The sequence below is a fragment of the Rhipicephalus sanguineus genome, chromosome 7 (assembly GCF_013339695.2).
Source record: "Rhipicephalus sanguineus isolate Rsan-2018 chromosome 7, BIME_Rsan_1.4, whole genome shotgun sequence".
Classification (NCBI taxonomy): domain Eukaryota; kingdom Metazoa; phylum Arthropoda; class Arachnida; order Ixodida; family Ixodidae; genus Rhipicephalus; species Rhipicephalus sanguineus.
The window spans coordinates 10,565,179-10,593,156 of record NC_051182.1 but is presented as its reverse complement, the minus strand read 5'-3'; the positions used below and the strand labels follow the sequence as shown (position 1 = coordinate 10,593,156).

The 27,978-nt window shown below is 46.0% G+C and overlaps 1 protein-coding gene across 1 annotated transcript in view; it reads left to right on the top strand.

The window, feature by feature from the left end:
- LOC119399286 (beta-hexosaminidase subunit alpha) overlaps positions 1-27,978 on the top strand; it is a 276,820-nt gene that overhangs the window by 24,665 nt on the left and 224,177 nt on the right. Inside the window, exons 2-3 of the mRNA XM_037666102.2 lie at positions 2,355-2,679; positions 3,295-3,410. Coding sequence (XP_037522030.2) covers positions 2,355-2,679; positions 3,295-3,410 — 441 coding nt within the window. The remainder of the gene's footprint in view (positions 1-2,354; positions 2,680-3,294; positions 3,411-27,978) is intronic.

Genomic DNA, 27,978 nt, shown 5'->3' with positions numbered 1-27,978 from the left:
ATCGGCAGCCACAAGTGGCTGTACAGACGTAACACATGGAGACATACCAGAATTGTGGCGGATTGGGCCTGTTGGTTGATCATCTTAAACACTTCGCAGCGCAGGAAAAACAGACACAATGAAGACGACACCAGACACAACATACGAACGCTAACTACCAACAAAGGTTTACTGAACATCACATGCGTATATATACCATGCTCAAACACCGTCGCACATGCGCACACTACTTTCTTAGAAAGTACAACTCTTTATCTGAAAGGTGTACAGAGGGGGTGCTGACACATTCTGAACCCAATGAAGATATTTTTTCAGCTTCTATAATCTCGCGAGTGAGTCTATCCCTACTATTGCTGACAACAGTACACTGTGCGAAAAGAGGTTCACAGCTACAAGATCTACAATGCATTGCCAACCAGCCGTCACGTGCTGTTTTCATTACATTTAGCGCATGCTCTTTCAAACGTTCATTTAAACATCACCCTGTCTGCCCTATGTATTGTTTACCACAAGACAGCGGAATACTGTAAACTACATTGGTAGCGCAGGCAACAAATGAACCTTTGTGCTGTTTTTTGCAGCCTCGTTGAACACGAGAGCTCCTCTGATTACAGAGTTTAATGCTGTGGCATTCGCTCGTATGTTGTCTGGTGTCGTCTTCTTTGTGTCTGTTTTTCCTGCGCTGCGAAGTGTTTAAGAAACATACCCACTGGCCCAAACTGCCTCGCTTTTTCAGATGAAATACCTTGCGCGCTGAACTTTATAGTAGAGCCCTTTTGTTTGCTCTTTGTCAATGAATTAATGAACAAATGAATAAACTTTATTTAAAACTGATCCGCCAGTTTTCCTTTACTTTTTGTCTCTTCTACATTTTTTGGCTGCATTTCTGTATCTCGGGATTTTTTGTTTATTTCATGTGTGCAGAAAAAGTGAGTCATTACTAACGCCTGGAGGTGTTCATAGACGCTTGCATTTATTTTCACCAATGAAACTACCCCCACGGCAAAATCTTATAATATATCAGCTGAGATGACGCTTGATAATACCAACTGCTCGCAACTAGTGTCTCCAAATGCTCTCTTCTGCTAATCAATCTAAGAAGATGCGTGGCTTTGTAACACGTCAGACTTAACGTTTCTGCGGCTGCAACAGGCCTTTCACAATCACGTGAAAGACGAAATTGCTTCCTATTGCGTGATCTGGGCGATTTTGAGTGCTGATAGATAAATTTAGTATTTTTATTTTCTGAAAGATAAATAGTTTTGTAGTCAAGAGATCTGCGAAATATCGTCTCGTCAGATAAAAGTGTTGTTAAAATTAAAACAGGTAACTGACCAACGTAAAACAAAATCATGCATCGGAAACCGTACGGATGCGTTGTTCAGTAGCATGTTTCCTCCTTAAGTGTAATTAATTTCTGTGTATCAAAGTTTAACCCGGTAAATGTTCGCGAAGGTGTTGCGCCATCCTGATATTGTCACGTGGTTGTAACGGCAATAAAGCAAAACGCAGCCGATGAGGATGGAACGCTTTGCTGGGCGAAGTTTTACCCAATAAAACAAGCAACACTCAAAATGCAGCGAGAGCGGCAAACGCAGACTTCAGTCAGCGGTAATCTGATCGTCTGTGGAACGCGTCGGCTGATAGACATGAGTGAACGAACCTTCTAGCGCTATCGCTGGTGCTTGCGTTATGTTCCGAATAAACGAACCTTCTCGGCTCTTGCGCGTAATCATAACACAACAATCTGAAATGATCGCGAAGCTTTCCAAACATTGCGGCGTGACCTGCGCTGAGATGCTAAGTGCTTTTGTGGCTGAAGCACAATCACAGATAAAAATCAGTTCAGTACGCTTGGCAATATCATTACATCACGTAGATAAGGTGGACTGAGACTAAGAAACACCCCTGACAGCCGTCGCTTCCAAGTAAATTTATGCAAGACCTGCTTTTGACTGAAGTAAGAACGCGAACTGAAAATCTATGTTGGCACGTGTACCTCTCACATGACACAAAAGCAAAATGATGAATGGGTTCAGATGGTGCTTCTGTGTATACATTGTGCTGTTTTTTATTGCAAATTCAACCGTACAGTTTTTTTTACATGCGTGCAGGAAGTTCTCTGCGTAAAATATCTTATTGTTGTCTCTTTCTAGGTTAGCTCAGCGCTAAGCGAACACTCATCTAGGAATAATAGTAAAAAGCTTTTTGGATCTCCTAATGTATAAAGCAGATACAGTTTCCTCTGTACACACTTTCTTTGCCCTTTGATCAGCCATTAGATCACATGAAAAGAACCTGTCCATATTTAGGCAGTTTCATTAAAGTTACATCCCTGGTTGCTTTCGGTTCAGGTGGTCCCAAGCTGTGGCGAGGCATGGCCCAGGCCAATGATCCAGACGACAGGCCCGAACCTCATCTTGCTTCACCCAAGCACTTTCAGCTTCGTGTTCGTGGGTCCCGCTGGTGGTTGTGACGTGTCCGATAGGGCACTTAAGCGGTACCGCGATCACCTGCTCTTCAATGGCTGCGCGAAGACGGGAGGAGTGTCTGACAGCTTGCGATGGACACCTCGTCGCAACCATCCTGGTGGTGTGCCGGTGGCCGACATCAGCTCACTGCTCGTCCACCTCCGTGGACCATGTGAACACACCCCGTACCTCGACATGGACGAATCATGTGAGCTGCGTGCCTGCAGTCGGCGTACTTTCAGTCAACAACAAATATTTGGCGATGTGACGCAACACTACAGTGATTGCTGCTGTGTAAGCTAGTGAAGAGACATCACTAACTTACACAGCTATTGTACTGGAACGGCTACGTTAACCATGTACGCTAACTGTAGATATGAAGAACCCGTTAATATCCTGCACTCTTTTCGTTTAGTAAGCACTGTATTCTCCAGAGTAGCTCGGTTAAACTTTGCAACTGGTTCTTTCCAGGAGCAAACGTCTTGAGAGCCTCAACTCACTGTTTTTCTATAGAAGGCCTGACAGCATGTGGCTTAGTGGCAGTCTTGACTTTCACCCTTAGGTGCATATGTCTCCATTCACATTACACCCACCCCTTCTTCACAGTATGCTAGCAAACTTGAAGCGCGTTTCCTTCATATCGTTTCCTTCATATCCTAGCGTTTCCTTCATATCCGCTCACGTGGGAGGCCTAGGCCAAGAAACTTAAATTGCTGGTTCATAATAAAGTTTATTCCTCCTCCTCCTTCATAACCGCTCTCACACTCTCTTCCTATTTTCGTTCATGTGAAACCTAAGTTCGTGCATTACTTTTGTCTCGTAGATACTCTGCAACTGACGGCAAAGGCCCAGCCATCCCTGACGGCGGACTCGGTTTGGGGAATACTCCGGGGCCTGGAAACGTTCAGTCAGATTGTCTACCCTTACGACGGTACTCAGGTGGGAGGCAATGTTTCGAATAAGCAATGACGCTGTTATTCCCTAGTAAGCAAATCAGTGGAATCAATCAAAACTCGTTTTATGCTGGAAAAATATTGCATACACGGGAAAGAGTGGATGGAGAGACACCTTCTGTGCTACAGCTTTATTGTCTTCAGAAGCTGGCTCCGAGCTAGTTGTTACATTGAAATTTGAAACCAGTAAGCGCACGAAGACGGGGACAAGAAGACGACACACAGAGCGCTACAATTCAAAGTAATATTTATTGCAACACAAACACGCCATACATGCAGTTCCTTCGCTCATCACATGGTAACAGCGCATGCTTGAGAGCTAGGCTATCGATTTTTTTCTTATTATTATTTTTCCTTTTTTTTCTTACGATTAGAGACATTGTTAATGTACGCACGTAAACTGGGCGATGAAACGATAAAGCGCTTGATACCATGCAACAAAAAGTTTTTTACAAAGCTCATGAATGCGCTCTCAAAGCCAGAATCGACCGTGTAAGAAAGCCACAGGTCGGCACTCTAAGAGTATACTCACTCATCCTCATTGACCCCAATTTTTAACGCAATAGTGTTTTATGCCGGGGTCCACCACGGCTCCACTGACGCATTTCCGTCTCGGATATGACGTTGTAAAATATAAAGACTAACATATGGCAAAGAAAAAAACTAGAAGACAAAGTTCCGTCACCGGCAGTCGAACTTACGACCCCTCGATCCCCAGCTCACAGCGCGAAACGACTCGGCGACAGACGGCACGATCTTCGCCATACTAACGGCGTGCTATTTGTATACACGATTTGCCAGTGGCGCTACTCAAAGATCGGGGTACATCTGCGTGCTTTGTTATCACTAGCGAGATGGCGCGAATGGCTCGAAAGGCACGCTTTAAAGGTCGTCGCCCCACGCGTTGAGATGAGCTTGCGCCTCTACAGGGCGTGGTCGCTCGTGCGCCCGCACTTATCTTGTACGTCTTGCGTCCTCACCGCAAGCTTGCGTTGAAGTTACAGAGAGCACGAAGGCCACTTCTCTCACTGCAGCGGCCGCTTTTGCGAAAGAAGCGCGCTGCTCGCACACAAATAAGTTACAACTGTGACAGTTCGCTTATCCTGTGTATACTTGTGTGTTCGTTTCGTGCATCCTCCATTGTATTTGACCAGCGCGCTTTAACTGTCGAGTTGTAACAGTTGTTAGTTCGCGCTCATCCTGTGTATGTTCGTTCCGTGCGTCCTTTCTGCTTGAGCAACGCGTTGGAAGTTTCGAGCTGCTTGCCGTTCGCGTGACATTACAACTTGTTGCTATAGCATTCATTCCTTCGCCCTCGGGGCGAAGGAATGAATGCACGTCTGTGAAGACACGTTTTACTTTCGTGTTATACCGATTCCTATGACAGAGGGATCAGCCATGTTTTTATTTTCAGCCTTCGCACACCCTCACGCTCATACTCACGCCTACTGACACTCATAGGCACTCACTCACGTTCATACTCGCGGGTGCTAACACTCATGGCCATTCACATTCATGCTCACATGTACTCACATTCATAGGCACTCACTTTCATACTCACCCATACTCACACTCATAGGCACTCACTGCATTCAACTCACGGGTATTCACCCTCATGTGCACTCGCTCGCGTTCATACTCACGCCCCCTGACACCCACTGATGCTCACTAACATTCATACTAAAGGCCTACTCACACTCATAGGCAATCCCTCACGTTCATGCTCACACCTCACGCCCATTCTTACTCACTCGCGTTCATACTCACGCCCACTGACGCTCATAAGCACTCACTCAGGTTGACTCACGTCTACTCAGACCCATCGATACTCATTCCAGTTCATACTCTCGCCAACTCACACTCATAAGTGTTCACTCACGTTCAGTAACGCCTCTCGCACTCATTGCTACTCACTCACGTTCATACTCACGTGCACTCACTCTCATACCTACTCACCCACATTTACACTCTCACCTACGCACACTCATAGCACAAGTCTATTCGTACGCACTCACGTTCACACTCACGCCATCTCACACTCATAGCATTCACTCACCTTCATACTCACGCCTGCTCACGCCAATTGGTACTTACTCGCGTTCATACTCACGCCCACTCACACTCATAAGTACTCACATTCATAGTCAAGTGTAGTTATGGCCCACTTATGGCCCTCGCTCACGTTCATACTCATACCTGCTTGTACCCATCAGTACTCACTCGCCTTCAGTTCACACTCACACCCACTCACATTGATAAGTACTCACTCACGCCTAATCACACAGGTGTTAGCGTTTATACTCACGCCTACTGCACTCGTAAATTAGGCTACCTTCATACTCATGTCTGCTCACATTCCTCGTCACTCATTCATACTCACATTCACGCCTTTGAAATGAGTGTACTCATGGAAGAACATGTCAAGCTTTCTGCTCTACTCACACTCACATGCGGCCCCTGACGTTCATATTAAAATACATTCCCGCTCACAAATACTCGCGTTATACACGTCTACTAGCTCCCATCTTCGATCATTCCACTCGCACCCACTCAATGTCGCCGGTTCTTATTCACGTCTGTCAGCCACACTGGACGTTTTGTATGCATTCGCATCTAAGATGACCTCAGATGTTCTCGTTATATCCGAACATGCAGATTTGTAATGGATATTAGGGACAAACAGCGGACGTTAACACTCGTTCAAGAGTAATGTCCAATGTATATGTTTTATGCGGGATGTCTGCGGATTTTCGCCGTAGATCGATATCCGGGAGCAGACACCAGCCTCGGTCAGAGCGGATTCTTGTGGAGCATTACATCGACTGTTCAGTAAATGCTCCTTAATTTGGATTTCACGGGACCGGAAAAAAATGTTCGAATTAACCGAATGCCGATTTATCGAAAGTATCCAGAAAACATTAAAGAAGTGTCTATTACAGCAATGCATTTGCATTTTCCTTATGAATACGTACATTCATGATTGTCACGACTCGGGGCCGAAGCAGAAGCTCCTCCTAAGGTGTGGCATCGGGGTTGGGCCTCTGGTGTATGGCTTGCGCCAATCGCCGGGTATGAAGGAGTGAAGGGCCTTCTCCAATGAAAGGACAACAAGCTTTAATAATGTGTCTAATCAACGATAAAGATATTTCCAACGAACAGAACATTTAACCTCAAATAAAGGCGGTCTAGTTATAGATTCCGCAATTATTGCGAATAGGTGCAACATGCACAAAAGTTCGAATATGTATCGACAATGCGCAATATCGAATGGACGACCAAACAGTAAGAGCTCAACCAATAATTAGAGTTCGCAGTCCACTGATTTCAAGCGAGTGACATACATAACCGGGAGCAGGGAGCCCTTCAAAACCGGCGCCGTTCATAAGTGACCCTCGAAGCTGGCGAGACGGGTCGGCGGCGGCTCCACGATGACTGGAGGTGTTGTGTTTCCGTACGTGTTGTTCGCTGCGTTGTGTCCCAGGAGTTGCCCAGCATGGATCTCTTCTCCCGCGCAGAGCAGACTGTCGAAGTATTCGCAAAGGCCACGAACTATAGGTGGCGCGCCGTGCGATTCGAAGTGGCGCCCGGAGGAGGGTCAAACGGTTTGTTAGCATAGAAACAGATAGGGCGTACGGCCGTGCCACTTTCACCTGATGAAGTCACGAGCTGCACTGAAATGTGCAGCTCGTGAAGCACCCATTCAGTAGCGCTTGCGCAACAGCCATGCTCACACTCTAGCCGTGCGCTATTCACTTCACTCGGATGTTGCAGGTTCGATCAGATCGATCGAAACATAAATATCGAAAAGAAAGCACACGTATGCTTTTCGCAACGTCGAACAATTCAACGTTGCGAAAACTTCGTCGAACAACAATGCCGTTCAGAAGGTACCGGTGAAGTACAGCTGAAGTTAGCAGAGAGGCGTGGATCGTGGCCTGACTGCACGTTTCATCGCGCTTACCATTTCGATTCGGCTGGTCGAGCTCGAGCGCGTTGGCGGCATTCGGCGCTTCATAATATCCACGATAAGTTGCGCCACATACAATGCACGAGAAAAGCTGTGCTTTTATTTTGATCTCGCTCAAGCATACTATACATTAAGTACATTCAAAGTGACTTACGACCGTGAAAAAAACATTAACGCACGAGGGGACGTGCAGTGTAACTCTCTTCTCGTGAGTTCGCTCCCCGTGCTCGTTCATCGTCGCTCTCGGTGCTTTCACAACCTTCTACATCCAGTGAAAAATCCTTGTCATAAAGATGGTTTTTCAACATCACTGCTGAAAGCAATCTGAAGAATTTCCTCCGCCGAACAACTTGGACCACTCCGCGTCACCATGTTTGCAGTTAGAGAGACATCTGGGCACATGAGAACATTTTGCTCTCAAACTGGTCAACAAGAAAATCACTTGCAGTGTGCTGCCACCTATCAACAAACGTACAAAAGCAAGCAGCGCAGCGCTGGCTGTGAAAGCCACACTCAGGTTAGAGTGACCACTCTACTCAGGTGAAGGACGGCGTTGAGAGCGTTTCCATGATAGGCGTGGAGCAGACGCGTCTTCGAGTTACTGAAACGTCGCTCGCACGATTCATAACGGCGCTTTCCTGACAACGGATAGAGGCCCTATTTTAAAGTATCGCCAATTTGAGAATGCTTAGTTATAGAAGAGCACATCGCGAGCCTGCGCGACTTCCCGCGTACAATGTTATGGTATCCATGCACTACAAGGACACTGACGAATGCTATATGCAAGCAAAACAGGGTGAGTTTCAACTGAAAAGGTAAGACGATAACATTTACCTAACCTACGTGGCTACAGAAAAATGCCTCCACCTCCCCGAAGGGAATTGTGAGGAAATGCGAATGCATTTCTTGCGCCTAGAGTACACGGCGCAGTAATTTTAATGGCGTAAATTAATGACGAGACGAGGATTTGTACCGTAACCATTTATTTACACATTCATCAGCACCTGTTTGTGTTGTCATTGTACCTGACGGCCATAATCTCAGCCTTGTGGTCGCCGTTAGCGTTTCACAGCGGCGTCTCGAGCACACATTTCTTCATGAGAGGCGCCCAGCCAGCGGACGGGAGAGTGGGGCGCAGGGAGGAGAGAGAGCGAACAGCGAGAGAAGGAGCGGCGAAGCACTGCACCCAATGCCACCTAGAAGAGCGGCGCGCGCCCGCGCAAACCGCGGTGAGGGGGCGGAGCGCGCGCAGTCACGTGGGGTGTGACGTCGCTGCGCCGTTGCTACAGACGCTCCTCTCCGCTCCTCGCGCCGTTGCTATGGGACGGCGGATTCAGGGTCGCTTATAAAGTGCATTCGCACTTAAAACCTCGCGAAGCTGATATGTGCACGCTGTGGGCTATCAGTGAAAGCGCCAGTTGCCACGTATTTTCACGTAAACTTCGCGTCTCGCAAGAACGTGCAAACATTCAAAGTCGCAGTGTTCCTTTCTTCATAGGCGTGCGCAGGGCTCCCCTTCAGGCGGGGGGGGGGGGGGGCGAAGGCGGACGAACGTTCATCGCAGCGCCCCCCCTCCCTATTAAGTCAATGTATGAGGCAGACTTTGTGCCCCCCCCCCCCCAGGTGACTAGAAGGGGGCGGCAGCCTCCCCCTCCCCCCCTGCGTAGGCCCATGCCTTTCTTGCCAACGTGTTAACACTGAGGCCATAAGTCGGCAAAAAATTTGGAGCTCACTCAGACTCCCTCATGAATTATATTTTGCCTTAGAATAACAGAGAGCTGAGCTAGTTCGTACGTATTCATTCTAAAAAGAGACAGGGCGTGCAAACACGGACAGAAGAAAGAGATCAGGACACCACAAACGCCGACTAACAACTGAAGAGACGCACAACGGCTGAAAAGAAAGAAGGCACGAAAACTTATCTGCGCATGCCCATGCAACCGGCGAACCTATCAATCCGGCACGCGTGGCGGTCTACGTGGAAGATGACTGTTAAGGCATTTGATTTCATCTTTATGCAAGCTAATCGACGGTTGGCTCACGCATGCGCTACCACTATTCTCGATATGCCATGCTTCAATCATCAGACGCGTTTCTTCATTTCTATGCCGGTACAACACTGCGCATTCATCGAATTTTGGCGTGCACTTACAATCTCGACAATGTAAAGATAGATTAGATGGTGAGCCTCCTGTTAGCGATCTCTTATGTTCCAACAATCTCTGGTTAATGCTTCGGCCCGTCTGTCCTACGTAGAAGCGGCCGCAGCTGAAAGGGACCTTATACACCACACTCGTACGGCAATCAGTGAATTTGTTGGTGTGTTTTACGAAACAATTATCGGTCCGCTTCTTGTCTTTTACTCGCTCATTCTTCCTCTGCACAGCGGCACAAATCTTACCTAGCTTATTGGCAGCCGTGAAAACAACATTAACGCCGTATCTACTTCCTACTTTCTTTAGCCTGTGAGATATGCAATGAATGTACGGAATACCTACGACACGTTTCTTCCTATCGCTTTCTGCAACCATGCTCGGACTTAACACAATAGACTTCTTTAAACGCTCAGCGACCGTGGCCACTGCATCACGAGGATACCCTACATCTAAAAGACGCGTAACCTGTGCGCTAAAGCTATCACTCATTTTGTGCTCACACGACTTGGTGAGGGCTGACTTAAGGCAAGACATGGCGATGCCGTTTTTTACAACCTTCGAGTGCTTCGACGAAAAATTTAACAGCGGTTTGGAAGATCTAGGAGAATACTGCCAGCACACGTGGTTCTTCTGGAACGTTAAGGAAATGTCTAGAAATTGTATTCCATTATTCTGAGGCACCTCTTTAGTAAAGCTCAGCCCTCCTCCATTTAATTCAAATTTTTCGCTCACGGAAGTTACCACCTTTTCAAAGTCCTCATCACTACAAAAAATCAAGTAGTCGTCCACATAACGAAAAACCTTAATAACCGAATTACCTAAGGCGCCTTCCAAAAGATTGTCAACCTTGCTAAGGTATAAATCACTGAGAACCGGAGCAACCTTAGAACCAATACAAATCCCTGATTTCTGCACATAAACGCCTTCCTTCCAACCTACCAGCGTCGACTTTAAATACATGGAAAGGATTTCTAGAAATGCCCCGGTAGAAACACCACATTTATCGGTGAAAACCGTCTGGTCGCCTTGTTCGTTAATACATTCATTAACACATTTTAACAAGTCCTTATGCGGCAAAGAATAATATAGGTCTTCAATATCCATACTAAAAGCTTTACAACAGCCGGGGTTCTCCTCTGAGAGGAACTGAACTAGCGCCTGAGAATTACGCATACGAAAAGGGTCTGAAAAACTCAAAGAGGTTAAGCAGTTCTGCAAATAACTAGATACAGCGACTTGCCAGGTGCCTTGCTCTGAAACGATTGCTCGAAACGGAATCTCGTTCTTATGTGTTTTGGCTGAAAAAAACAATTCTAAAGTAAGTGATTTAGCCTTCTTGACATTACAAGCTATTCTCTCAAGATTATGTCTTAACAAAAGGTCGACAGCACGTTGCCTAACTACCGATGGCTTAAGTTTTACCGTCCTAAAATTCTTTTCTATGGCTGTTAATGCTTTTTCTGAGAACAAACTTTCCGGCATAATTACAAAATACCCTTCCTTATCTGAAATTACTGGCCTGAGTTTCTTCTCGACACAGTAATTAACCAAAGGCCGGATAGGATCAGAACACTTGAGATGCATATTAGAATCCTTGATGCTAGCAACGCAGTCCGAAATGCAGTGGGAACGCTCTTCTTCAGAAACAAGTCTAGTGATTGTACGCGGCAAACTTAAAACGTCTATTGGTTTCAGGTTCGGCTTAAAACAGTATTTAGGACCTAAGGCTAGGGTTTTGCAGTGACTATCATCTAAGGCAGCTCCTCCAAGGACTAGCAAGTTATTTTGCGGTGAAACAGTAGAAATAATCTTCCTCTTACATGGTTGAAGTTCTCGAAGTTTTACCCTCCATATGAATTCCGCATGCTGGTTAGCTACCCTCATCCAGTCGGCGTATATCTGCTTCTGGCGGCGGTCGTCACGTGAAGTCGAGCAACGGACCTTGAGGCATTCCTGGTAAAATCTCACTTGACGCCATGATTCCGCGGTCAATATGGCACATATCCTCCTGGCATGTCCGGTAGATGGTTGCAGAAAGCCGCACAAAAGCTGAACTTCAACTGGGCAAACTCTATTCTTAGAAAACCATGAAAAGTTCTAGCACGGACCAAGCAAATAGCAATTAAAGAAGCCAAGGAGGCAGGATTGTTCAGATAAGTAGGAGAACACGGAAAAGGGCTCAGAGTACTAGAAATGAAGCTTAGAATAACAGAGAGCTGAGCTAGTTGGTACGTATTCATTCTAAAAAGAGACAGGGCGTGCAAACACGGACACAAGAAAGAGATCAGGACACCACAAACGCCGACTAACAACTGAAGAGACGCACAACGGCTGAAAAGAAAGAAGGCACGAAAACTTATCTGCGCATGCCCATGCAACCGGCGAACCTATCAATCCGGCACGCGTGGCGGTCTACGTGGAAGATGACTGTTAAGGCATTTGATTTCATCTTTATGCAAGCTAATCGACGGTTGGCTCACGCATGCGCTACCACTATTCTCGATATGCCATGCTTCAATCATCAGACGCGTTTCTTCATTTCTATGCCGGTACAACACTGCGCATTCATCGAATTTTGGCGTGCACTTACAATCTCGACAATGTAAAGATAGATTAGATGGTGAGCCTCCTGTTAGCGATCTCTTATGTTCCAACAATCTCTGGTTAATGCATCGGCCCGTCTGTCCTACGTAGAACCGGCCGCAGCTGAAAGGGACCTTATACACCACACTCGTACGGCAATCAGTGAATTTGTTGGTGTGTTTTACGAAACAATTATCGGTCCGCTTCTTGTCTTTCTTATCGGTCCGCTTCTCTGTGTTGTTCTATGCCAGTGTTGTACCGGCATAGAAATGAAGAAACGCGTCTGATGATTGAAGCATGGCATATCGAGAATAGTGGTAGCGCATGCGTGAGCCAACCGTCGATTAGCTTGCATAAAGATGAAATCAAATGCCTTAACAGTCATCTTCCACGTAGACCGCCACGCGTGCCGGATTGATAGGTTCGCCGGTTGCATGGGCATGCGCAGATAAGTTTTCGTGCCTTCTTTCTTTTCAGCCGTTGTGCGTCTCTTCAGTTGTTAGTCGGCGTTTGTGGTGTCCTGATCTCTTTCTTATGTCCGTGTTTGCACGCCCTGTCTCTTTTTAGAATGAATACGTACCAACTAGCTCAGCTCTCTGTTATTCTAAGCTTCATTTCTAGTACTCTGAGCCCTTTTCCGTGTTCTCCTACTTATCTGAACAATCCTGCCTCCTTGGCTTCTTTAATTGCTATTTGCTTGGTCCGTGCTAGAACTTTTTCATGGTTTTCTAAGAATAGAGTTTGCCCAGTTGAAGTTCAGCTTTTGTGCGGCTTTCTGCAACCATCTACCGGACATGCCAGGAGGATATGTGCCATATTGACCGCGGAATCATGGCGTCAAGTGAGATTTTACCAGGAATGCCTCAAGGTCCGTTGCTCGACTTCACGTGACGACCGCCGCCAGAAGCAGATATACGCCGACTGGATGAGGGTAGCTAACCAGCATGCGGAATTCATATGGAGGGTAAAACTTCGAGAACTTCAACCATGTAAGAGGAAGATTATTTCTACTGTTTCACCGCAAAATAACTTGCTAGTCCTTGGAGGAGCTGCCTTAGATGATAGTCACTGCAAAACCCTAGCCTTAGGTCCTAAATACTGTTTTAAGCCGAACCTGAAACCAATAGACGTTTTAAGTTTGCCGCGTACAATCACTAGACTTGTTTCTGAAGAAGAGCGTTCCCACTGCATTTCGGACTGCGTTGCTAGCATCAAGGATTCTAATATGCATCTCAAGTGTTCTGATCCTATCCGGCCTTTGGTTAATTACTGTGTCGAGAAGAAACTCAGGCCAGTAATTTCAGATAAGGAAGGGTATTTTGTAATTATGCCGGAAAGTTTGTTCTCAGAAAAAGCATTAACAGCCATAGAAAAGAATTTTAGGACGGTAAAACTTAAGCCATCGGTAGTTAGGCAACGTGCTGTCGACCTTTTGTTAAGACATAATCTTGAGAGAATAGCTTGTAATGTCAAGAAGGCTAAATCACTTACTTTAGAATTGTTTTTTTCAGCCAAAACACATAAGAACGAGATTCCGTTTCGAGCAATCGTTTCAGAGCAAGGCACCTGGCAAGTCGCTGTATCTAGTTATTTGCAGAACTGCTTAACCTCTTTGAGTTTTTCAGACCCTTTTCGTATGCGTAATTCTCAGGCGCTAGTTCAGTTCCTCTCAGAGGAGAACCCCGGCTGTTGTAAAGCTTTTAGTATGGATATTGAAGACCTATATTATTCTTTGCCGCATAAGGACTTGTTAAAATGTGTTAATGAATGTATTAACGAACAAGGCGACCAGACGGTTTTCACCGATAAATGTGGTGTTTCTACCGGGGCATTTCTAGAAATCCTTTCCATGTATTTAAAGTCGACGCTGGTAGGTTGGAAGGAAGGCGTTTATGTGCAGAAATCAGGGATTTGTATTGGTTCTAAGGTTGCTCCGGTTCTTAGTGATTTATACCTTAGCAAGATTGACAATCTTTTGGAAGGCGCCTTAGGTAATTCGGTTATTAAGGTTTTTCGTTATGTGGACGACTACTTGATTTTTTGTAGTGATGAGGACTTTGAAAAGGTGGTAACTTCCGTGAGCGAAAAATTTGAATTAAATGGAGGAGGGCTGAGCTTTACTAAAGAGGTGCCTCAGAATAATGGAATACAATTTCTAGACATTTCCTTAACGTTCCAGAAGAACCACGTGTGCTGGCAGTATTCTCCTAGATCTTCCAAACCGCTGTTAAATTTTTCGTCGAAGCACTCGAAGGTTGTAAAAAACGGCATCGCCATGTCTTGCCTTAAGTCAGCCCTCACCAAGTCGTGTGAGCACAAAATGAGTGATAGCTTTAGCGCACAGGTTACGCGTCTTTTAGATGTAGGGTATCCTCGTGATGCAGTGGCCACGGTCGCTGAGCGTTTAAAGAAGTCTATTGTGTTAAGTCCGAGCATGGTTGCAGAAAGCGATAGGAAGAAACGTGTCGTAGGTATTCCGTACATTCATTGCATATCTCACAGGCTAAAGAAAGTAGGAAGTAGATACGGCGTTAATGTTGTTTTCACGGCTGCCAATAAGCTAGGTAAGATTTGTGCCGCTGTGCAGAGGAAGAATGAGCGAGTAAAAGACAAGAAGCGGACCGATAATTGTTTCGTAAAACACACCAACAAATTCACTGATTGCCGTACGAGTGTGGTGTATAAGGTCCCTTTCAGCTGCGGCCGCTTCTACGTAGGACAGACGGGCCGATGCATTAACCAGAGATTGTTGGAACATAAGAGATCGCTAACAGGAGGCTCACCATCTAATCTATCTTTACATTGTCGAGATTGTAAGTGCACGCCAAAATTCGATGAATGCGCAGTGTTGTACCGGCATAGAAATGAAGAAACGCGTCTGATGATTGAAGCATGGCATATCGAGAATAGTAGTAGCGCATGCGTGAGCCAACCGTCGATTAGCTTGCATAAAGATGAAATCAAATGCCTTAACAGTCATCTTCCACGTAGACCGCCACGCGTGCCGGATTGATAGGTTCGCCGGTTGCATGGGCATGCGCAGATAAGTTTTCGTGCCTTCTTTCTTTTCAGCCGTTGTGCGTCTCTTCAGTTGTTAGTCGGCGTTTGTGGTGTCCTGATCTCTTTCTTCTGTCCGTGTTTGCACGCCCTGTCTCTTTTTAGAATATATTTTGCCCTTAGGGCTTACAAAGATTCACACTGACCAAAAGGTTTCTCAACCGGACTCACTCAGACTCACGAAAATATTACTCAGCCTGACTCACTCAGACTCACGGCTCGATCTGAGTCTGAGTGAGTCGACCCAGGAGTGAGTTTGTCGACCTATGACTGAGGCTATAGCACAGCTGGACAAGGCAACGACTGCGTAGAGCTGCCATTTCGTCGTCTGCTAGCCCTTGTCGAGTGGATGCTCCTGAATTCCGTTTGGCGGCGCGACAGTCTATAAGCATTTAGAGCGCCTCGATGCGCGGGCCCCCGTTTAGAGTGGTGTCAGCTTTTGAAAGGGCAGGTGCAGCCTCCTCGGCCTTGGCGGCAGCGTGGCCGCCATTTTGAATCCCCCGCCCGGTCACTTGTCTTGTGCTTGCCGCGCGTGCTGTTTTCAGGACGGTGCTCGTTTCCCTCCAGTTTTATGCGCTCGCTACCGTCACCATGGCCGGGTGTTGCGTGCCGCAGTGCACGAATCGTTCTAGGAACGCTGGGAGCTGTATCGTTTTAGAAGATACGAGGTTTCTTTGGACAGTAAAAATCAAACGTGACAAGCGGCATCCGAAGAACACGTTATGCACTTGCAGAGTAAGTTTCCGGCCGGTATTTTGAATGCACATGCAAGGATAACTTCTGCCGGTGTTAACCTTGCGTAATAAATGGACACACTGATATCAGCTACATGCTTAAAATGCATTGGTTCACGTGTGCATGAATCCTGCATTTTTCTTCGCAAACATTATTTACTGGACTTGGTTGGTCCTGTATCTGCCTTTGATTTTTGCTTTCGCTATTTTTGTAATTTCAAATGTATCATGGAATATATTATGCGTGTTTTTCTGGAGATCAGATCCTTCTTTTTTCCTAATAATAATTATTTGTGAGAATTTACGTCCCAAGAACCCCGATATGATTATGAGAGGCATCGTATATAGTGGAAGGCTCCCGAAATTTTGACCATATGTTGTTCTTTAACGTACACCTAAATCTAAGTACGCGGGCCTCTGTCATTTCACATCCATCGAAATGGGGCTGCTGCGGCAGGGATTCCATGCCGCAACCTTCGGGTCACCAGTCAAGCACAATAACTAAAACCACGGCGGGTTCTTGTTTTTTATATCCTTCCCTGTTTCTGTGTTTCAAGGTTACATTTTCCTCCTGTCTTAAATAATTACACAGTTCCGGTTTTTTTTTAATCATTTGCGATCACTGTGAATCGACTAGTGGCAGTTGTGTTTTATTGTGTAATTTTCGTTTTATTTGTGTAATTGCTTCTGTCAGCGCAGCATTAATGCGCACAAATAAATGGCCTGTACACTGGATATTAACGCGCGCACGCACACACACACACAAACACACACACATTCATTATCTTATTTCTTTGAGCAAGCATAATTTATTTCTTAATAATGTAAGCACTGAAGGCTCATACAGGAATGCGCATACAAACAGTTCTCGCGAAGCGTCTATACAAAGAAGACGCATGAAAACAAGAAGACGGGGAAATGATTCCTGACCATCTCGAGTAGCGCCGAAGATGGCTGATGGTGACCTCGCGAGAAAAATGAGAGCCGAAAACAGCAGGGTCATTCCACACCAAACGTCTCATTTCGGCGACCATCTCAAATGTACACCAAAAAGTCGTGCTCATTCAGTGCATTGAAAAAAGTGAAATGCTAGAATATTTCAGAGAGGAAACGGTTTTTGGTCACGTGGGAGCCTTTCGAATTTCGCAGAATGTCGTCTGAGTGTAGTTTGTGAGAAAAATTATTCTGACAGTATCGTTTCTTCTTTGAATACCAATTTGGCTGAGATATTAAGCAAAGATGTTTGTGTAAGGTGTTGGATGGTCAGTAATGTTACTCTAATTTTTCTGTCATATACGCCTGCAGAAATTTCGCCAAAATATCCTATGTTTGCAATTTTTCGTTTATAATATTGCTCTATATATGAATATCTGAGTAATGAATACTTACTCTGCACAATGCATATTTTGCGTTAGAAATATTTTTTTAAATTATAAATGTGATGTTTTCGAATTTTGCGAGCAAGAATCGCAAATTTGAGAAAATCATCATTTTGGTCCACATTGAGACGCAATTTACACCACGTGGTGCTCCAATTAAAAATCAGCTTAATACCTCGATCGAAAGCAAATAAATAGTTATTCTTATATGATAAGTTTTATCAATACAATTTTTGTTTTAAGGAAGAAAATATTTTTGAAGTTCCCCATTACCGGTTATCTTCCCATTTGGTCATACAGCAGCTTGCTCGTCTAAGTTTCCCATTGCTGTTAATGGGGAACTTAAAGAAAATTATTTCTTCCTTAAAACAAAAATTTGTATAAACAAAAATTATACTGCTAGAACTTATCATATAAGAAGAACTATCTATTACATTTCGATTGAGGTATAAAGGTGATTTTTAATTGGAGCACCACGTGGTTAAATTGAGTCTCAATCTAACCAAAATAATGATTTTCTTAAATTTGTGATTTTTTTCTCCTAAAATTTAGGAAGATCAGTGGTCTGAAAGTATTTTTAACGCAAAGTATACCTTCTGTAGAGTGAGTATTAAATACTGAGATATTCAGATATAACGCAATATTATAAAGGAAGAAATGCAAACATTTCGGCGAAGCGTATGGCACAACAATTCCGGTAATATTATTCAGCTTCTAACACCTTACAAAAACGCCTTTACTTAATATCTCAGACAAATTTGGCATTGAAACAAGAAACGATACTCTAAGAATAATTCTTTTGACAAACCACACTCAGACGACATTCGGCGAAATTCTAAAAGCTCCCACGGGACCAAAAATTTTGTCCTCTCCGAAATGTCCTAGCATTTCACTGTTTTCAAAGCGCTAAATGAGCACAATTGTTTTCGAGTACATTCGAAATGGTCGCCAAAATGGCTGGGACGTTTGGCGTGGAATGACCGAGCATCGAATTACCCCGTCGTTTGCAGTAAGCACTTCCTTGTCGCTGGCTTCAAAGACGATACCGAAATTCGACAAGGGAGCGGTGCCCAGCGCGTTGCTGGGATACTGCTCGTAATTATAAGCCTGTACTTTCCAGTGCACGCTGCGGTTTAATGACTCAAATGCGCATTGCTCAGCTTGAATGCGGCCGGAGTGAGGCTAGCCAAAAGCGGAAAATAGTTACTGCTGCCAGCTTCGACGACACTGAAGACCACTGTTGCCCCAGCGGCGCGTCAGCAGATGTGTGACCAGCGTTCGCGCCAACAGGCCAACATGCTCGAACGCAGCTCTTAATTTGAGAAACACTTCAGGCGTTGCGTTCAATGACACGGTGACAGGGGAGCCGGTGCATACCGAAGCGTTAAGTTGCAGACGAGCGACCTTTCTAGCTGAAAAGCTTGTGTAGTTCCTGAACGGTTTCCGGCGGTTTGTCGGCATCATGATGTCTCACAGGAGGTCCATTTCCAAACTGCTATTCGCCGCGAGATCGGGCTACAGGTGGCAGTACCGTCCCGCGCTAGTGTGGATAGGCGGTTGTCGGCGCGCATACAAACGCACACAACAGCGCTTCGTTGTGAGTGATTCGACATAGTTTCCGGGAAACAAAATGCCTTGACTGCAGCTTTTTGGTAATTGTGCGCTCTTCATTTCCGAATTAATGCACGAAGCGCGCCGAACGTTATTCATATCCAGCTTTTGTGGATGGATGGATGGATGCTATGAGCGTCCCCTTTAAAACGGGGCGGTGACATGTCTGCCACCAGGCTCGAAGAAAAAAAAAAAGAAAGAAAAAAAAGCTTCCTTGTTTCATGTTGGCCTAATACCTTATCTACATTGATTAAATCTATGTTATTATACCAAAAAATATAAATTCACGGTCCATCTCTCTGCCTCTTAAGGCAGAATGACCTTATTTTTCCCCCATTATTTATTTTTGTTCTTTATCTCTACTTTTCTGCCACCAATACTCTAACCGTCTCTTACTTATTTCTATCGCGGACGTGTTCAGCTTTCCATTGTTGTCCCTAAAACCCAAGGCTTCATGTAGACTCGTGCCCACACGTATACCTGGGTGAATATCGCCACATTCAATCAGTACATGTTCCATCGTTACACATCACAGCCAGCGCCTCTGGCGGCCCCGGCGCGAAGCTAGCGCGTTTTCAATGGAACTGGCGAGTTTTTCCCGAATAATTAAGTATACAGGGTGAATGTTGAAAAACGCAGACCACAGAGCGCTTCTGGGAACCTAAACGCACGGGAGGACTGCAGCGATCATGTTGCAGTAAGCTTCAATTTTGTTCCCAGAGCAGTTAAAGATTGTACAATGGGAGTCTATGGAAACGGCGAAAAATGTGGCCTGTTTTTCAAGACAGAAACGGTCACTGTCGTAAAACTAAGCACCTTATGTTAATGGTCAGGAAATCACATGTAGTCCTGACACTGAGCTTTTGTTTGAAGCCATTCTCAACTTGCCGCAATTGGCATAACATTGTTCCCTAACGCGTTTTTTGAAGCGCGGTCGTTCAAATGTTTGTGGTAAATTGATAAACCCTTGCTTACCACAGGCGACAAGGCGTTCACCGTGGCCGAGCGAGCTAATCGCTCAAGTTCAGAGCATGGCATGACCGCGCCGTCACCGGTTCGATATGACTTTTTTAGTGTATGTTTAAACACTCCACGCGTATCACATCGTTCAGATCTACATTTGTAATTCTTACTTTATTCTTTTATAAACGTCCTATCGAACAGAACGCCCGATCAAGTTATGGTGGACAAAGCTCTTTCGAAGTTTTGTACGCGTATTGTGGTGGAAACTTGTTTCTCCCTTCTCATGATGTCGTTACGATCTTCTCAGGTACCTACAATTCAGCAACGTAAAGGAAGCGAACTAAGCTTAGACAAGCGAGGCATAGTAATTAAATGACAAAGTTAGACGTTTTTGCAGTTGCTTTTTACTCTAGGGCTAGCGCAAGTGTTTGTCGTAATCATAACGAACGAAGAGGAATTTTTCGAGGGGTTCTTTTTTTTTGTTAGACACTACTAATGAAACCAACAGATAATTAAGCCAATCAAAGAATATGAAAAATAATTGTTCTTTTTCAAACAGCAGTGCAATGATTTCGCCCTAACTTAAATTAAATCAAAATCGCTATCTCGACAAGCATCAGCGGACGGCTGATATACCCTTCTATATGCTGCGCTCTCAACTCGAAGAAACTGTGCGAAATCCCCTTTCCTACCTGGAGTGGCTGTGTTCTCTTACAGCACCATTTTGTAGAGTTACGCGAGACGGGGTCTAGAAGAGTTAGCTGCCAGCTTTACTTCATTTGTTGCTATCGCACTCATTGCATCGTCCTTGCGGTGAAACTGGGATTTTTATTCATCTCTTGTCATATCTATCGCCCTACATGAACAGAAAAAACCCAGCATGCCTTCTCTTTTTACATCACAAAGCATTGTGCGCTGCATCGGATAGGTCCGTGTGATATGACGTGTGTAGATCAAAGCTTTCGGGAAGTCCAGGGACTGGTGCTCCCAGTTACAAAACGAAAATCTTGTGATTCAGCAGCTTTTCGCACGCACTCGCAGCCCACCTCAACGTACCGCAATAAGATGCCATTTTAAACATCTGTAAATGAAAATGTGCGCAGCATGTACTGGTTGCGTAAGGCTGGAACCGACAGCGGAGCTAGCGTTCGACCCAGCTTCTTCTAAGGTTTTGCTAGTAATACCAAGCTATTGCTAGAGGTGCAAAGTTTTTGCTAGTATAGTATTATAGGATATGGCTAGGCTTGGATAATCCATTCTTCTCAAGTTTCGGTCGGTTCCCCAGACTACGCACTTGTTGCCTGGTTCTGAAGGGGAAATGTCGCGTCACTAGTAGTTACGTGATGGGATTTTAGTCACCTAGAGAGAAAGTAAATCTTTATTAGAGTCCAGTGCAGACGCTGAGGTTGCCCCACGCCACCCGGTTGTTCCGAAGTTTTTGGCGCCAACACGTCACGTCAATAGTTACGTGACGTTACGGGATTTTAGTGGCGAGACTAATTACTTGATTTTACTTGATTTTTAGTCACGTGGCTAGTTGTTACGTGATTGTAGTCACAAAGTAGATGTGCGATGTTACGTGATTTTGGTCATGCGACAATTGCAGGCCTGGAGTACAAAAAAATGTTGTCGCAGGAAACAACAACCCATCATCGATATCACATATATTTTACGATCACGAGAAATTCACTTTCCTTGCTCGAAAGAGCAAGCGAAGCTGCACTCGTGCACTTTTTATCACGTTTCAAAATTGTTTGGGCTTCTACGAGTTTTTCTGGAATTTTTTGTACGCTTCATTTGCTCTATTCTTTTTTCTTTCCTGGTGAAGAGCGCATATATATTGCTGTAAGTTTGAAAATATAGTCAATTGTAGGTTCAGCGATGTGTGTGTTTTACAATGTCGTCCTCGTTCCTTGCGCTGTGAAACATCGAATTATGGTCTACAGCGCATTTTTGCAAACAGAAAGCAGCTGTTTTCACTTTTACATTCCGTTCCTGCTCTTTGGCAGGTGGGGACACTTGCAAGGAGCGTTGCAAGGAGAGTCTGACCGTAGTATCTTTCAAATTCTTTATTTCTGCCTTGTAGAGGTACAGACAGAGGAGGCGCAGAAAAAGCTGTCATAAACAGCTTGACAGAGCCGCGGCACCTGTGTGCTTAACAGCGGCTTCACAACAAGACTCATGTAATGACAGTATTGAAAGTGTAACAACAAATATACAATAATCGACAAATGCAAAAGAGAAACGAAATAGATTATACAATTGATAATATTCACATTGGATACACACGGGCATGGCTACAAAGAAAAACATGGCTGATCCCTCCGTCATAGGAATCGGTATAACACGAACGTGAAACTTGTCTTCACAGATGTAGTGCTTATTGTGTAATGATATATGAGAGCTTGTACAATGTCTATTCGTGTTCGGCATCAATACCACAGTTTGACGTGGATGCACCCATGTTGACAGCATGTCTCTATCGCGACGACTAACGCCCATGATCATGATTAAACCGTTGTGGTAGCTGACGGTGTGAGCATATATTTGGACACAGCGAATCGCGAATGCCGCGTAAGGATGATATCAACAAGCTCATAATCAACAGTGGTACCCGGTATGCACTTCTTCAAAGCGTCGTCAATTAAGGAGAGAAACGGCACGGTGTGCGATTTCTAGTAATGGGTAGCCGACCCCTGTGCTCATGCATACATAACACACACTGCACTTCCGCAACACGGGAGGTAGAGGTTCGTAGCCTGAGCCGCAAACGCGTGCGTCCCGCTGGCCTCTGTCTCGCAGGCGCTGCTCTCGCTCCACCAAGGCACGACATTCGCCCGTCGAAATCGTGTACTTTCTGCAACGCATATTGCAGCAGTTTTGTTAGTCGGTTCTCTCGCAATTGAAGCAGTCGGCGGCGGAGAAATCCCGTTTGTGCACGTGGAAGCTGCACTACTCCGATGAGCCGACGCACGCTAACACGAAGCCAAAGGCAAAGAACGTAACTGCGTCTAGGGTGCCTCGGCGACGCCAGCGTGGCCAGTATACCTCTCTGGTATCGAGACGCTTTAACCATGACATACGATATCGCGAGCAATCTCGGAGTAAGCGCTAGTAAGTGTCGATCGTGAAGCATTACTTCTTTTCACCTCTCACAGACGGCGGCACCGCCCCGCTCCGCCCGCCGCGAAAGAGAATGTGTGAAAGATATAAGGCGCGTTCGCGCCGTGCATAGCATCTCCCGACTTAGCTTAGTCGGTAGGGCGTCGGGCGCTTGACGTCGCGCCCGCCACGTCGTGGGTTCGATTCCCAGCGGGGTATCTTTTTCTTGGTTTTTTTTCTTTCTCACCCGTTGGCGTCCATTTTATCAACGTCATATCCGTGACGGATGTACTTGGTGGACCCCGGCATAAAACACTTTCGTGTTAAAAAAAAAGAGAGAAACAAGGGTCGGAGTTAAGTTCGCCAAGCCGAACATTAGCTCGAGTGAGCCCTCGGGCAGTGGGCAGAACACGTGCTCCGATTTTAGAGGATTTGTCGCAGCCGACCCCGCGCCACTGTTCACTTGGTCCGATAGTTTGCTGCTTTGCGGTAAAAGAACCATTAGTTTCAAAGACGCGCGGCCGTTCCGCCGTGTCATCTGGAGGGGCACGAGAGTGGACAAAGGGCCTCCGCGACGGCGTGCGCCGTTTGCGGCTTCGGGGGAGATAAGAGACACGGGTCATGGATTGCGCGGCGCGGAAGACGAAGTTGCTTATGCATTGTTGGCGATCCTCGGACCAATTTGTAGTCGCGAGTGATGTCGCCGCGCCAGGCCAGCTACACTGAAATGTACGCAAGTGTAAACAGGAGAGCCCTGGGGCAATGCTGTAAGTGTCCCACAGTGTTACGTGAACGACATGTCGTGGAAGGCGGGCTCGAAAGGGCGCGTGTACACTGAAGATGCCCCGCCTCTTTTTCTGTCATACGATATGACGCACTCATTGGTCGAAATTGAGTGAGGAGTATAAACACTCATCGCGAGTGTTTATAAACGGTTGTGTATGTGAATGAAGGGGGAAGCGCGAGCCGGGCATCGGCCTCTGCTGGACAGTCATGTACGTTGATCCCATCTGGTCTTACCCTTTCGCTTTTAATAAACAGTTTTGTTTTTGGAAGTTGGTCTCCCTGGTTGCAAGGTGTCTCCGGACGATAAGGAAGAGGCATCCCTAGTAGCGGGAAACGCCTAGCCTCCTACCAGCCTGGACAGATCTTAACTGTCGGAATCTACATGTTAACATACGTGGCACGCAAAGCAGTGTTTGACGAGCTGAAGAGATCAAAATTATTATGCACATACGAATTTAAAAGGCAAGGAAGAGCGAATTGCAGACGTTCTCTACCTGAATTTATTCTCGGCGTCGGCACAACCCAAGTCTCTGCATGCCTTGTCATATATGCTGCTTCTCGGGCACGCAAATCAGAAAGGTACCGTAACTGGTTTGTTTCTTCGAGTTTCGAGTTTATACCTGACACTCAAGCGGTATTTGTACAGTTTCTGGATCTTTAGTACGCTACTTTGCAAAAAGAGATCCGCACTCGGTGAGTGCGGATCTCGATAATAGCTGTCGTATCACGGGCTAGCCGCCGCGCGCTGTGGCTGAATGGGTTGATCATCCGTTCTGGCTGTTTGCGCGCAATTGCTGGGGCCTTGGTTCGAATCCCAATGCGGTTTTTTCTTCTTTTTTTGTCTCTCTCAGAATTGCTTATGTTTGCTGCGGTGGTACAGCGGTTACGGTGTTCGACTGCTGACCCAAAGGGCACAGGTTTGACGGCGGCTCCAGCATTTTTGAACAAGGCGAAAATGCTAGAGGCTCGTGTACTTGGTTTTAGAAGCACGTTACGACCCTGAAGTGGTCGAAATTTCCGCAGCCCTCCTCTACGGCATGCCTCATAAACATATTATGGTTTGGGCACGTAGAACTCCAGCAATTATTATTACTAGTACAACGCTGCTGACGATTTAGTTGCTTGTTTTTTCGCTGGAGCATTGCAACCAAGATATTTGCTGCAGTTTCGGTTTCGCTTTTGGAAATCGAGCAAGTAAACTTCTAGTGATTAATTTTTTTATTACCACGCAACCCATTACTTAATAACGAAGAAAAGGAACCCAGATTTTAGTTAACCTCAACCATAAGAAGGCAATACAAAACGAAACCAAGGCAAGCATGAGGGCAGCCATTTGTAATATAATGAAGCGTTTTAAAGAAGTACTCTACTATTAGAGACGACGCAGAAACGCAGCCAGTAATACTAGAACCAACGCAAAGCTTGTATTGTTTAATCTTCGCCTTTTTTCTTCGGGAGCAGCGTTCTCTGCTTCTGCAAGTAGTGCTGCTCTTTTGCATTACATTTACTTCCCCTCCGAAAAAGAGCCATCCTGGCTAATTACGGACAGCTGCACAGTGACAGTGAGGCTTTAGCAGGTCCACATGCACAATCTCATGCCTCGACATTGTTTGATTACAATAAGTCTCAAGCGACTTCACGGCGTATATGAAGTACGAGGCTTGCTAGACCACACGGTATGCGCCGTGGTACTTCGGAAGAAGTTTCGTAGACCGACCGGGGCCACCTAGGAGTCCAGAGGCCAGGCTCGTAGCTAGGGGGTATGCCCCAAGGGCCCGCCTCGCCTCCCAAAAATTTAACGGAGGCGGTGTTTTACCGACAAGAATAATGAGAATAGGTGTTTTTCTCAAACTGTCAAGGCCTTCAGCAAGTGCCCTCTCCCTTTACCCAAGCCCTCCCCCCCCCCACCCCCCCTCGCTGACTGGCGCAGGCCGGCGGCGGAGACCGCTGTGCGCGGAACAGACGGCGTAACGGTAGGCAAGCAGACTCGGAAGCGAGCGCGGCCGCGCGCGCCGTTGCCATAGCAACGACGGAGAGATCTTCAACCGGCTGCTTTGCTGCTGGCTTGCGTTTCCTTTCTTGAATTCTCAGCACTCGCCACTTTGCTATGAAGAATGCTGTCTCACGCTCATAACGTGCATGCCATTCGTGACCTGGAAGTGGCGGGCGCGCGGCGATAATGCAATCGAGAGGCATGCACGATATCAGGACTGTTTTTGTGAGGCGAAACGACACCCTTTCAACACGTTCTTTAGTTTACGCTGCTTTCCTGAAAAGCGTAGGTAATTTCATAGGGAATATTAGCCGATTACACACTGCCTTTGTTGCCGCAACGCCACTTCACACCGTTGAAAGAGTAATAAGAGGGAGTAACTAAGAGGGAAGTCCAGGCATGGACACCTGCATGTTGTCTTTACTGATGACTTTCCTTTAACAGGTACCCATGTTAGCAGCAATGTACAACAGAGTGAATGAAAACAGCGAGGAAGAAGACTTCAAAACTAACAAGCGCTTTTTGCTTTACAGTTCTGCTTAGCGATTCAATGAGCCAAGTATTCGACGCTTACTAGATTGCCCTCCGCACTGTGTTCCCGAGCCAAGCCTAATTACGGTCCATCAAACTAATGAACAGATCAAGCTCGCCTTGCTTGTTCGCCTCAGGTTTATGACTAACGTGTCGGTAATGCACCATATATATATATATATATATATATGCACACGCTGCGCCTGAGATCATCACGGTCTGTGCTTTTGCTATGCGCGTAACAATATATATATATATATATATATATATATATATATATATATATATATATATATATATATATATATATATATATATATATATATATATGTGTGTGTGTGTGTGTGTAGAGAATGCCTTGCGGGTAGCACTCACTAAAATAGAAAACATGCCTTTACTAACGTTTCAGCCGTGACACCGCCTACGTAGTTCAGTGTCTTGCGAAGCCCATGCCACAGCCCAAAAGTTATGGAATGCATTTTTTTCCGTTTTTTGATGTGTGCTACCTGGAAGTTCATTCAATGTAGAAAGCGCCGCGCGCATACGCCGTTGCTCGACATGCGTTCACTATAGCAGTCGCGAAGGCAACGCCACCTCTCAACGTCAACTCCTTTTAGTCCTTTATAAGCACAGAATAAATCGAGAATGCCTAATAACGTGCGGATTAATTTTAAACGCATTTTTTTTTCTTTAGTAAATAGCAGCGGACTGCGTACAGCATTTTACACATCTCATTCGTGCTGTTATGATCGGCCTGCCTGGCTTGGTGCCGCTTTGACGCATGAGACGTTGCGGCTAGGACTACCCTGATTTCTTCCGGGTCAGCGGTTCCAGAGATGCACCAAGAGCGGCGACAACACGAAGGTCGTTCGTGTAATATTCTCAGGTTGTCTGCGCCCCTCGTAAAACCCTTTGGGCACGCCTGACCGACGGACAGTTTAGGAAGAGTTGTTGGCCGTCGAGGCGGCTTGCTTTGTCGTCAAGGTGCCCCGGACAAAGGACCCAGCGACTGGGAACCGTCTGCGGATGCATTTCCCACGTTCTCCGTGGCGCCTTGTTGCCGCTGTTTCCACAATTCGTGGTCTGCCTCGCGCATAACCATCATTGCAACAGACTACGAAATTGACTTCCACGAAAGACTCAACGTCTTCGTGCTGTGCCGTGTGTGCGCGGTGGGCAGTGTTTTTCCCTCGCCATGGGACGAACTGGATGTACCTCTTTCTCCTTTCGTGGGTTGGGAAGGAGGCGACGTTTCACCTTCCCCTTTTGGGGGCGGAGGTGAAGATGGAAATTTTCATTGGACTGTCCTGGCCTCTATTGTTTTTTCCTACAGGGAACCCTGGGAAGGCCAGGACATAAAATGCGAGCGCCGATGCGCTCCCGACGAGCTCTCACAAGTTCTCTCAAGCTCTCACGAGCTCCGAGAGCTTCCATGATGCTAACCCCATCATGTAGCAACACGCTACCTGTAAATATGTAATAAACGTTACTGTTAACAGCTCCGGGCTCCTCTCCTCGACATCTCCCCGGGACTCTGGCTGGCTACGGTCCTCTGGGCAGACCCCCGATCACTTCAACTGGATGGCAGCGGTGTGATGCTGCTGACAACTGGAACTCATCAACTGGTCAGCAGCAACGGGATGACCCATGCTTGACTCGGGCCTCAACGATATGGTGAGTGCTTGACTTTCT